This window comes from Plectropomus leopardus, chromosome 23 (assembly GCF_026936395.1).
Source record: "Plectropomus leopardus strain MGB_pleo_1.0 chromosome 23, ASM2693639v1, whole genome shotgun sequence".
In the NCBI taxonomy this organism is placed as follows: domain Eukaryota; kingdom Metazoa; phylum Chordata; class Actinopteri; order Perciformes; family Serranidae; genus Plectropomus; species Plectropomus leopardus.
In genome coordinates this window covers 3,712,251-3,725,792 of record NC_142198.1, presented here as the reverse complement: position 1 = coordinate 3,725,792, position 13,542 = coordinate 3,712,251, and the positions used below count along the sequence as shown (strand labels likewise).

General features: G+C 37.9%; 1 protein-coding gene across 2 annotated transcripts in view; it reads left to right on the top strand.

Moving 5' to 3' along the window:
- nat16 (N-acetyltransferase 16) overlaps positions 1-12,322 on the top strand; it is a 37,770-nt gene extending 25,448 nt beyond the window's left edge. For both annotated transcript variants that reach the window (XM_042512789.2, XM_042512790.2), the window contains 3 exons: positions 962-1,186; positions 1,350-1,675; positions 1,931-12,322. In XM_042512789.2, the coding sequence (XP_042368723.2) occupies positions 962-1,186; positions 1,350-1,675; positions 1,931-2,159 (780 nt within the window). In that variant the 3' untranslated portion in view covers positions 2,160-12,322. The remainder of the gene's footprint in view (positions 1-961; positions 1,187-1,349; positions 1,676-1,930) is intronic.
- The last annotated feature ends 1,220 nt before the right edge of the window (positions 12,323-13,542 follow it).

Here is a 13,542-nt window from a genome sequence, read left to right as displayed (position 1 = left end):
ACCAAGAGGCTTAGTACCCTCTATACACATAATGACATGTCCATGTATGTAGTTTCAAAAACGTTCCTTTATTTTTATTACTCAGCTCAGCTCTGTCAAAGGTGTCTCTAAACAAACCAATTGGATATTACTCTCCATTTTACGACCAACAAGGTGACCTTCAAGTGTCAACTTGCAGTTGACTTTAGAAACTATAATGTCATTAATGACGTTCACATTCCAATCCTTTACAGCAGTTGTTTCCAAAACCAATCACAGAACTGTAACAATATTACTACTGATGCAGACACCCAGTGTAGGCCTGCAGTGGCAGCTGGCTAAGCAAGGTAGCCCAGGTATCCTCCAGCCAACTTCTCTAGCTCCTCCTGGGATATCCTAAGGTATTCCCGGAGCAGATGGGATATGTAATCAATTCAACTTGTTCTGAGTTTCCCTGGGTTGTCCTCCCAGTTGGTCATATCCAGAACACAGCCAAAACAAAGTATCCAGGGAGCATCCTATTCATATGCCTGAAGAATCTCAGCTGGCTCTTTCTGACACAGTGGAGGAGCAGTTCTACTCTGTGCTCCTTTATGATGTCTGAGCTGCTTATTCAGTCTCCAAGGGTAAGCCCAGCCAATCAGTAAAGAAAAATGATTTGCACTGTTAAAATCTGTGACCCCATGACAAAATATCAGTGTTGGAACTTGGTTTCATTGCACTAGAAGGCCCACATCATCTATTTTTTGCAGATGATGCAGTTCTGGCATGTAGCTTAGTCCAAAGCCACCTTGACTCAGACATCATTCAACAGCAGAAAACGACTTGCCCTCCATGCTCCGATTAATATGTCCATGTTTTACAAATCTCTATAACAGCTCATGCTGCTCTTCTCTACCTCTAAGAATGGCGTAAAGTTCTAAAAAGGACAAGTCAATGTGATTTTCATTCCTTTTCCTTCGTCCTCTGTGATATTTATCAGATTGCTCTGGAGTCGGTGTGCATGATTGACAATGGGGAGACTATGCTGGTGGAGGGTCTACGTGTTGCCCCTCAGGAAAGAGGCAAGGGTGTGGCAGGAGTACTGCTGCGCTTTTGCTCCGAGCTTGTCAAATCCAAGTACCCAGAAGTCAAAGTAAGCCGCTTGACCCGTGATGATCAGCTTGGACCCAAGGATTTCCAGAAGTATCGCCTCATAACCAAGCAGGTATCAGCAGCTAAAACAGACTTCTGTGTTCTGGTCTGTGCTTATTGGTTAACTGTTGATATTACCAAATGCTTCATGCAAAATGCAATAAGCCTTGCTTTCAGTCAGTGTGTTTCCTGTTGAAGGTCTTTGTCAGCTCATACATTGACTTTCTTCTCAATAGGGTATTTTGCTGGTGCGCTTCAGAGCTGAAGACGTCAAGCTCCGTCTGGCTGAGCTTGGTCTGGGTGGAGAAATCCAATCCTCCAACTCTCCTCCAGTGCGTCTCGACCATACAGCTATCCACCGCCTGTATCTTACTACTGACCTGATGCAGGAGGTCCTTCCCAATGCCACCATCATTCAAGACTGGCAACCATTCAAGCTTTTGCCCAGTAACATGGCCATCCTACTGAAGAAGGACATCGACTGGATGGTGGATGATGCATCCAACCCGACTGTGGCCAGCCTCTGTACCTTCCCTTTCAGGGTTCCCATTGGAGATGACTGGTAACTGTCCTTTCTTTATCTTTTTACAACTAATTCAGAATACTTGTTAAGTCATGGACAACTATTGTCCATAAGAAAGAGTACAACAATGTATTGGTCTGAACTGCTGTCTAACATAACATCTTTTGATAGCACCACTGGGGGTTTCCAGAGTTCTAAATGTATGGTTTTAAGAAATTCATAATATGTAAGAGTACAAGTTATTAATTTTTAAAGTAAGAAACAGTTTTCACTGGTACACTTTTGTTTGACTAGGTATTACCTGAACATTGACATGTTCGGTAAAGACCTGGACCTGGCCCGGCAGCAGTTCTTGTGCCACCTGCTGCGCCACACTGCCACCCTGAAGGGTCACGTGATGTGCCAGATGTTCCTGGACCCACCACTCTGGAAGCCCATGGCCGAATTCTGCCACAACACCTTGAGCGTGGAGCTGGTGAAGGAGTACACCGAGCAGTGCGTGGTGGAGTCAGATGTCGTGTAGCGGCAGAAGGTGGATGGAAAGGAGGTGAAGATGAAGGAGCCAGAAAGGAATGATGACAAGGGTCTAGACAACAAGAAATGGACACAACTCAATTACATTTAACAGAAAAACACAACCCTCAATACTGAGGGACAGGAACCGGGTAAACAAAATGTAGTTTCTACAAAACAAAACTTCTCAGAGTGCAGTGCGTTAGATTAAACAATACACAAACAAATACAGAGTGGACATAACATCTTTAATACATCATGTAATCAGGGACAATATGTTTGTTGCAAATGCATTTACAACTATTGTAAAATTCAATTGGTGACACAACTTTACAGTAATTTCTAAGTACTGTTTTGAAGGCTGTAGTTTTGAGGGGTACATAGTATTTTGTTCCCATTATAGAATTAAAGATAGGTGACTAAAGAACATAAACACCCTTTAGTAGAGGGCTTCATGGGACAAAACTTTTGGCTGGACTGAACCTGTGAAAAATATAACTAAATCCAAAATTCATAAATTAGAAAGTAAATTCTGCAATTCCATTGAATGAAATAGTTTTCGGTCCAGTGCATCTCTGTTATAAACCCTGATGTGACTTGACCCTAATGCAGTCCAATGCAACAACACTACAAACTATAGCCTCAAAAGTGACCATAGAGTTGAATCGTCACGTTATTAGCTCACCTTGAATTTTACTTTTACCACAATGATTACAGGTGTTTGGGTTATTATGTCCACCCTCTGTCTGTTGTATGACATGGAAAGGTGTTATAAGAGCGATGAGCTTGGGGAGGCTTTCTCACACCGGTAGCAGTGATGTAACCTAAAACCTAAAAACAGTCAACATGCAAATTCTGTTTTTTAAAGAAATTTAAGTACCCTTAGGGCATCTCAAACCTTTCATCTCTTATCTTTCTGTAAATATGAACCTTCTAAATATGTACACAAGCTGAGTTGGGTTACTAAATCTGCACAACTCTGAAGGCACTTTATTAAGACTACACAAAACAGGTTGTGTCTACGTTAGAATGAAAAGAAATAGTTCAGGATCAAATAGGGGTAATTTACAGATCCCATATATTAACTAGTATTACCACAGGAACATCAACAACAAAGCTCTGCAGTGAAAAAAACAAAGCCTGTCATTGAAATGAACATGCTCAGTCACATAATGGCTGACAATTTATCCTTTGTTATGGTGAAGCTTATGTCTTAGCTTTTGTCTTTTTATCGTTTCAAATCTTTTACTGTATATATATGTTACTAATTTAATTATTTTCACTTAAATGCTGCAATAAAATTTTAACAGAAAGTATTAACTTCTGAAGCTGAAAGTGAAATTTAGGCTTACTTTTGTAGATTGCTAGCATAATGCCAAACAAAATGCTAATGCCTGAAAATGTTTAACAGACTACTGTGCAGTTTGCTACTGACTAAGGTAGGAAGGAGTAGAATTAAAATAACTGTGTTAGATTTAACAGAAATATACTGATATGTTTTAACCATCACTAATATTACCTTACAAACACCTTTTGAAAAACAGTGTTCTCCTTGACTATACAAGACCAGTGTTGGTCAGGTCGGCCATGTTAGAGCAAACTAATCTCTAGTTTATTGACCAGAGAAAAACAGATTATTGTGGATTATACCATGGCCAAGTACAGAATTAATATCTGCAAGACAGGCACATGTTCACTAAAACTGTTTGGCTATTGGGATGTCAGTTAATGTTGGCCCACCACTTTTGACCAACTAAAATATCTTGACAACTACTGGGTGGATTGTCAAGAAATATGATACAAACTTTTATGGTCCCTGGAGGATGAATCCTAATGACTATGGTAATCACTTGACTTTTATAGTTGGTTTAAGCTTTGATTATCCAGTGAAATATCACAATATCTATGACACGAATATGCCTGCAGTTTAGTCCAAAATTTGGTTCAGACATTCATGTTCCCATGATAACTTAGGTAATAACTTCCACTGACTATTCATCTATCATCATCATCTTGTCAACATTTCCATTTGTCCAGTATTGTGGTATATGTCCAAATACATGCAAGACTAATGGCATTCCCGACAGCCTCACCTTTTTATTTTTCACTTGGAAATGCTATTTTAGTATGCTAACATGCTAAACTAAGATGTCAAACATAGTTAACATTACATTCCTAGATATAATCATGTTAACTGTCATTGTTAGCATCTTAACATGCTTACAAAGCATTGCTGAGCTTAAAAGGTCCAGTGTGTAGGATTTAGGGGCATTTATTAACATATGCAGAATATAATGTCCCTAAAAATCTTTTCAATTTTGTATAATCTCCTGAAGCTAACAATATTTGGGTTTTTGTTACCTTAGAGAAAGCCATTTGCAGAGGGATAGAGTTCTCTTCCATTGAGTCCATTATGTTTTTACAGTAGCCCAGAAAGGACAAACAAAATACTGGCTCTAGATAGAGCCCTCTGAATTTTCGTGTTGGCCACTGTGGTCGTTCTACATGCTTGGCATACAGGAGAAGTGTCAGTTGGTTGCAATCTGCAGCCTCACCATTAGATGCCACTAAGTCCTACGCACATGATTGTAAAGTACTGTCTCACAAAGCTATAGTGTTGCTGTAGACTTCTTTGGTTAGTGGCCATGGTATAAGCACAATACCAGACACTGATGTGTCGCCATATAAGAAATAATGAAGTTGGTCGAGTTTACGTTAATCGACTTCATATTCTTTGGCCTCCACCAACATGTACCCCATTTACCTTTATATTTAGCTTCTACTAGAGGTATAATTGCAAGTCTAAAAATGTTTTTAATATGTTGAAATGTTTTCTCTAGCATGATGTCATATGAGTATTCATTGCACCACACACACACACACACACACACACACACACACACACACACACACACACACACACACACACACACACACACACACACACAAACACACACACACACTTTTTTTACAGTCCCTTTAAATGCCCATTTAGATGGTGTGACACAGGACCATTAGTCTGAGCCAGACAGGAATATCTTGTTGGAATAACGTCTCAGTTTGTGTAGAACTATTTAACCTCTCCGTTGCCTTGACCAGCCTTTATCTTGACTTTGACCCCCTTATTCTTCTGGTATGCAATTTTCTAGGTGTGAGGATGATGGGGCCTATCTTCTGAAGAAAGATAAATGATGAGTCAAATTCTTAAAAGGTTTTATAAAAGGGAAATAAATGATTAAACAGACATCCTTTTTTAAATTATTATTTTAGGAAGGACCTAATAGAGTGGCCATAATCCTCAACATATTCCAGGGAGCATAAACAAAATAGGAGGACAACTACCTTTTTATGCTATTGTTTGTAACCAAAGAAAGTCACCACTCATATAAACTGTTGCCCTATCATTTGCTGCCAGGAGTGAGGTGAGGATATGGAAGATTGAAAGACCATGGGTGTAAATATTTTTAACATTTGTCTTTTCGTGATCACAAAATATCTTTGTAATCCATTTCTAAAAATCTGTTTTATCATGATAACAGAATCTATTTTTTTAAAGTCAAGTTTTGGCATAACATAACCAAAACTGTGTTCTCATGATCCAGATTCAAACACCATTAGTTATTAGTCCACATATTGCAGAGTTTATCCTGGGTCTAAAATGAGCAGCTGTCCATCTGTTCCTCCCTGGTGTGTAGTATTCCTGTACTAGATGAAGACATGGTCCCTGTTATGGTGTGTAGCAGATTGATTAAGCACAATTTTAATCTTGAACTCCTCCAATGTTTGACGGACCCACCTTATCAAATCAGCTGATGTTCGGCTTTGGTAGCTCAAATTCTGGTGTTCCCAAGAAGTTACAATCACTCAAATCACCATAATCTGCTGACCACACAGGATCTGCAGTCTTTTTGGGCAGCTGACTACTTAAATCTACACCCTTACATCCTAAGCTTCATTTCCACCAAACATTTCTGCTTTAGCAGCCTTAGAACCTATACATAACACATATGAACGTGTACCTAAACTCTAGATCTGTCTTCTGTTTCCGCCACAAATGGTACTCCTAAATGTAGGCGGGGTTGTTACGAGATGGTAGACTAAGGGACGTGTCACTGCTCTAAGTTCTATTTCAAGCACTGATCATTCACAGAATGGGGTTGCGTGCAGGGTACAGAACAAAACAGACAAGACTGCAGTGTTAGGAGTCTCCATTGCAATCTATGGAATATTTTAAAATAGAAGATTTGCATGATGAGTTCTTGTCAAACAAGAGTGACCCTTCTTTTTTGACCAATCAACAGACTATAGTGTTTCTAGCTCCACCTCTTCGTATCGGATCAGTGAGTGAGGTACCTCAACTGAGGGGTGACAAAAAATGGGATGGAATAGACTGATTGGTTTTGATGTTGATTGGTCATACACAATTTTTGACAATGAAAACACGAGAATAACCATTGTAATGTATAAAGAACTAAACTGAACTTGACTTTTTTTGTGGAAACAAAGCTTTAGACCATAGATTATTCCCATCTATCCATTCTGGTTGCATTGGCAACAGGCCAAGCAAGGCAGCCTATGCATGTATCTCATTAGGCAAACCTCCCAACTAATCCTGGAGGATCCCAAGGCATTTTGAGGTTTGATCGCATATGTATTCCTATCAGCATGTTCTTTGTCTAACATGGAGTCTCCTCCCAGTTGGACATGCCCAAAAAACCTCTAAAGGAAGGTACCCAAGAGGCATCCTATCTCAGATACCCAAACCACCTTAACTGGCTCCCTCCCTGAAGTGAAGGAGCACAGGTTCTACTCCAAGTTCCTTCCACATGTCTGGGTTCTTTACCCTGTCTTTAAAGGAAGGATGAGAAACTCTTGATTGTTGGGAAGTATTTCACTTGGTAAACTGATAGCTTGAACATGACAGTCCCATGCAGTGTCTACATTGATACCACATCGATTTGTCTGTTTATAACCAAGAAACCATGATACTTGAATTCCTTGACTTGGGCACTTACTCTCTGTCAACTCAAAGGGACCAATAACCAATGCCTGTCAATTCCACTCCTTCTACCCCAAGATACTTGATCTCAGGTTTCTTGTTGGCAGCTTATGACTCCTAACTCAGAGTTAACAGTCCACCATTTTCTGACCACAACCTCAGAATTGGAGGTGCTAATCCTAGTTGAAGTGCCAAATTTGAATTTCCCCCATTTTTGTTGAAATGATCATGAGAAGTCCGTTTGGTATCAGTTTCGATAATTTTCTGATCACGAAAAAATAAAGCTTGTTTATTAAAATAATGTTCTTGTAGTTTCAAGAAAACAACAAATCGCTTCAACCCATGTGCTCTACTGCCTTCTGTATGAACATGATGTCGAAGATAAAGATAAAAAGCCTTTATGCAGTGATGAAGAAATGTACATATGCAGTCCTTCTCCATCCCCAAACACAAACACACAACCAGTTAGTATAGGAAACTCCAACCAGCTGAGTAATCTTTGAAACGTACTCCATACAAGCTAGATCCTTTCCTCACAATCAAATACACCCTCTGTTTTGCATAACCCTAACCCCAACATAGAAAGTAAGGGTATCCTTTAACAGATTATGATAAAAATACTCATTAACTTATTTTTTGTTGTCTTGTCATAATAATATGTAATACATGTAAATACTGTATGTTGTGCTGGAAAGCCACTGGAGCTTGTGAGATGTCAAAATGAAGAGTTAATGTCAACACTTGAATGGCCAAAAAGCTTATGATAGCCTCATTCTGAGGAAACAAACAGTGGCCAGTCGTGAATTTATCTCTGAGAACCTGTCATCGCTGATCACCTCACTTTTTTAAAAATAAAATTTTCTATTTTCAGTGCTCACTCATTGCGCCCTGCTGCCAATTTACTTATAGCTTGCTCTGCTTTTATGAGTCCTGATAATTACGAGATTTACAGCAGGAAAAAGACATTAGAGATCTGTTGTTGGTGTGGTAAACGGTTCAGAAGTAAAGATTTCTGGCCACTTTCTTTGTAATTTATTGAGGGGGAAATATTTGTCTAGGCTTTCTTTCCCATTCACGAGTCAGCAATCCCTTGTTAGACTTCCATTTATCTAAAGACCTCACTATGCTTTAAAAAGGAATTAGTTGTGTGAGAAATGTGTATATACCTTTTATGGGCACATTTGAAGGTGGGGCAAAAAGCCTGCCATTGTAGCACCTCTTTAATAATTCTTTTGCATTTCTTTGTAGTCTGGATATGATGAACCATTTAAATTGAGATAATGTTTTGCAATCACTTGGAAAAATACTTTCTGTAAAACATACTTAGGCTTAAAGTTCAATTTTGACTTGTTATTCTTGAAGCTTTTTGGGTATCAACAAAATTATTTTTACCCACTTAAACTGCTCAGGTCATGGCAACCTCAATAAATTGGCCTGGTCAATTTCAATCTATTTGTGCTGCCATTTTGAATTTTGTCATATTTTCATTTTAATTTTTCCAACTGTTTGGCTACTACATGCACACAAAATACACAAAAAAGGAAGTTTGCATAGCTCCAATATTGATCAAATTCCATGAAGTTGGCTCAGTCATCATTTCATCTGACAGAAAGCATCTTTTGGATGCTTTTATTATGGCTTATTAATAGCATTATGACATTCCAAACAATTTGGCATTGGCATGCAAATGAATCTGGCAGAGGCTGTTAGATTCTGTTTCTTTGCCTTGTTAATGATCCAAATTGTTCATTACATCTACAAATCCTCAATGCACATGCTAACAGATTTTCAAAAATCCCTCTAACACCAGAGCAAAACATGAAGAGACTCTTACAAACTTATGAGGTTTTTAACTTATAGTGCTTCACATACTGAAGAAAGTTTCTGCCGCTGAGTTCTGCAGATTGAGATCAATCCAACAAATTTGGTTTGAATAATTTCAATGATCAACATTGTAAATGTGATCAAAACCAGTTCTACACATGACACAAAAAAGGAAGACATCATTCAACCCAACAGTTTCCTAAAGTATTGTAGCGACTGGATCATTTGTACTTCTGTTCAGTCTCCAAATTTTGTCATGACTTTGTTTTTTGGAGTTTGGAATTGGACTTTGCATAATAGCAGTATGATTTTGTTTGATGTAGCCAAACAGGATTCTTGCACTAACCCCTTTCAGTATCACTTTCACATAAGGAGTGCTTGTTAATCAATCACTTGTTAAAATAGATCAGTAAAACAGCTGTTAATAGGATTATTTCTTTGGTTTTGCATGATAGCTCAACACATAGCCCAATAAAGGTCTTGGATTAACCCATTTTAATATTATTTCTTTTTTTAAAAGTCAGACTATATAAATGATTTGTAACTAATAGCTCCACTTATATTAATTATAAATCAATAATTCATTCATACAAGTTCAGTGATAAGGATGAAATTTGAGTTGTGAGATTGTGGAAAAATCCATTTAGTGTACAATGTGTCAACTTCCAGCAAAATATATTTCATACTTTGAAATAGCCCGCTGCCATTCCCAGGTTGTCACATACCAACGCTTTGTAGTGCCCTTTGGAGCCCTATAGCGATGCACAAGGCACCCTATAGTGGATCTATGTGACGCACAACTGAAACATATTGTAACACAAGGTTATTGTAGTGAAATGGTTGCAGTTAGGTTTAGGGAAGAAAACAACTCTTTTCATTTTACACAGGACACAAACTGCAGTCTCCTGGGTGAAAGTCTGGTTTTCTTTGACCAATCTACCTATATTTCCTCCCCCCATGCAGAGTTTGTGACTCTTTAAACTACGTCAGTTGCTCTCAGCAAGGTATTACTTTGGATGGGTTTACACTGGAAATCGGTGAAAGTCTGGTGCTTCTTATAAAGATGCAAAAGGGCCAGGTGGTGTGATAAAGTGACAAAGTGTTGATATTTGACAACCTGGGGTTGATAACGGCCTCACCATGCATCTTGTGGGTCTACGCAGTATTAGACTGAATTCATAAGCAACTCACTGATTATATTACAAACTGAGGGGACTTTTCTCTGGGGTTTGATTTTTGTTTAGTTTGTGCTCGTACCAAATTTGCTTTCCAGTTTGACGGTGGTGCCATTCTTCACTGCTTAAATCTGCAGTGATCTATGACATTTCCTTATGTTTCACCACTATGGTTGAGGTTTGGTAAAGCACAAAAACTACTTGGTCAGTGTGAAAATATTGAAGTTTGGGTTAAGACTTTGTCAAGGTAAAAAAAACTGGAAGGAACTGGAAAACATACAGTGACAACTTGTGTCAAAGCCAGACACTTTGTTGCCCCACCCTCTACCACAATCTCCACCCATCCAGATTTTTTGGAAACTACACAATAATATTAAAGCTACAGCTTCCATAGCTCTCATAAATAAGTCAGGATTCACAAGGTCAATAAACATCCTCGTGAGGTAAACATTGTATTTAGGCATATGACTGAACAATTTATGCTGTTGTTTTTAATGATATACAGTTTCTAAGGGATTTTTCACAACCTAATAATCCAAAAGTCCATTATACAAATGGTTTACTACCACTTTTAAAGCATTTGTCATTCATTTATCAATTACAAGAAAGCCATTTGCAACTCATCAAAGTAGGCACCGCTATTTAATATAATACCATTCATAAAGTGTTTATGCTGCCATACAGCTAGCATGGGCACACATCACCAGCATGTACAAGTCAGGGATACTAACTCGGAGGATGTATTTGATGATGAAAAAAATAAAGGTACAAAAAAAGGGTTCAGAAACTTCACCGACTGCTTACAGAGCCCAGTGGCGCCCCAAATCCCATTAATCAGGGAACGTATCTTCAGCCATGTAGTTGTAGATGTGTTTCCATGTTTTTCAGAGTGCTGGATGCACATGCTCACTCCTATACATAGAAAATATAGTGCACACATCTACAATACATTCAGTCGAAACACTAGATTTTATGCATAATATTTCTTCACTGGATGTGGATGCATTGTGTGCTCGAGGGAAGCTCAAAGAAGTGCCAAATTTCATGACTGCGAAACTTCCATTTTTGTCAATTAGCTTAAGAAAATTTACAGAAAAAGCAGCAATTTTTTCCCACCACAAACTATAGTTTTGTCCATATGTTTAAATGTTTTTTTTTTTCATAGCCCCATAGCACACAAACAAAAGTCAAAGGTGATATCAGCAGTGGTTGAACGTGACGCTGAATTGATATATGGAAAGTTTTTTTGGTTACTTATGGCACTTTGTTTAAAAAAATGTGATTATTGTATACTTTGTATACAAGTGGATAAAATGCTAACACATTGTGCTGCAAACCCTACAAGTATTATAGGGTTAAATGTTATATTAATGTATGTTTTATGACTTAATGTACAAGCCATTGAGTTAGTGAGTAAAGCAGCATGCACTTTAGTTGTCTTGGCAATAATAGATATGCTCCCATCTCCTGTGAAGTAGCATTAACCTCAGTGAAAAAACACATGTTCTTGTTGCACATCTCGATGTCCAGAAACAATCATTCAGTGTTATGTGAGATAAGCCTTTCTCTGTTGGTTGGACGATGTTTCTCCAAAGCTGAACTATTGACAGATGACATGTAGATCAGTTTGTCATCAGTATACAGTGGCATTTACATAAGACTATATCTTAGCAACTGTAAGATTAACACAATAAGAGGTTGAAATGGCTGTGCTCTGTGGGAGTTACGTAGGTTCAGGTTAGTTAAGCCAAGAGATAAAATGTAACTACATGCATTTAGTATACTAGATTTTAAGTACTTTATGTGAGTAAATCCATTTTGTGAAACCTTATACTTTTACATTTCAGAGGGAAATATTGTCCTTTTTACTCCACTACATTAACCTGACAGCTGTAGTAGTTACTTTAAAGACTAATGTTGCAAAATATAAATAAGATGCACGGCTAGAGTTTTAACTAGCCAGTGTGATAGAAATGTGTAGGCTTCAAAGAATTTATTTTAATATGCACTCAGTGATGCAAATCTTTATCTCTGTACGTTAAATCTTTATCTGTGCTTGATTTGTAGTGATTGCTTTATCGTGGCTTGATTGGTAATGCCTTGGACCTCCACAAGGGGGAACATGAACAAACCTTCCTCATTTGTTGTATTTCAAGTAAAGACAAGTGACGAGTCTGTGTTTTCTTTCACGTTATTTTCCTCCTTTTATGGGAATTTTTCAACATTTTTGTAAATAGTCTTATTTGCTTTCTATCCAAAATTTTGCTGGAAATGTATGTCAGTATCATGTATGTGCCTTTAAGACACAGTTCAAACTTTTATTTGCTCAATTCTTTCAGAGAGTTACACAAGAAGATGGATATCAACCTTGTGTCAATCTTGAGCTGTGGTTAGCCTAGCTTAGCATAAGGACTGGAAGCAGGGGGAAACAGTTAGCTTGGCTTTGTCCAAAGTTAAAAAATAAACACTTCTAAAGTTCACTGATTAAAATGTTGCATATAGCTTGTTTAATCTGTACAGAAACTGAAATGTAAAAACAAAATTTAGTAATTTCAAGGTTCCATGCTGGAACTTGACGAACAGTTTATTGTTCCGCCATACTTCTGTGAAGTGTCTCTGAATGTTGGTTTGGGAGCACCAGTTTTGCTCTGTACAAAAAGCAACCTCACCAAGAAGACTTTAGAAAATGTTGCTCTTGGCTGTTGTTAAACAAGAGTAGTTCTAGCATACAAGTTCCATCAAACCACAACTTGTCTTTTTCACATTTCTGTTTTTTGTACTTATTAAACAAGCAACTTAAAAATCAAGACAGTTTAGAAGTGTTAGTAGGTGTATTTTTATTTTAACTTTGGACAGAGCCAGGCTAGCTGTTTCCCCTTGCTTCCAGTCTTTATGCTAAGCTAGGCTAATTCAGATTCCAGCTCCGCACTTGACGCACAGACATGAGATTGATTTCCATCTTATCATCTCACTCACTGTAAGAATGTAAATAACTGTATTTTCTCAGATGTTGAGCTATCCTTTTAAGTAGAGTCTGGAGCCAGGACATTTTTAGCCTAGTTTAGCATAAAGACACAGGGAAGGAAGACAGCAAACCTGGCTCAGACCAAAAGTTAAAAGCTGAGTTTCTCAAAAATGTTGAACTATTCCTTGAAGGGTTTGACACCAGCAGTATGTGGAGAAATGACATATTTACAATATAACACATTAGTCCTAATTTAATGCAACAATAATATAACAATGTAAAAAAAAAAAAACATCCATAAGGACTTCTATTTTACTACAATTGACTTTAAGTACTTCTTCTTACATAAGCTTCTGGATGCAGTATTGTTCCATTGTGGTACTGATAGCTTTACTTAAATAAAGGATCTAAGTCCTTTTTTCACTACTGT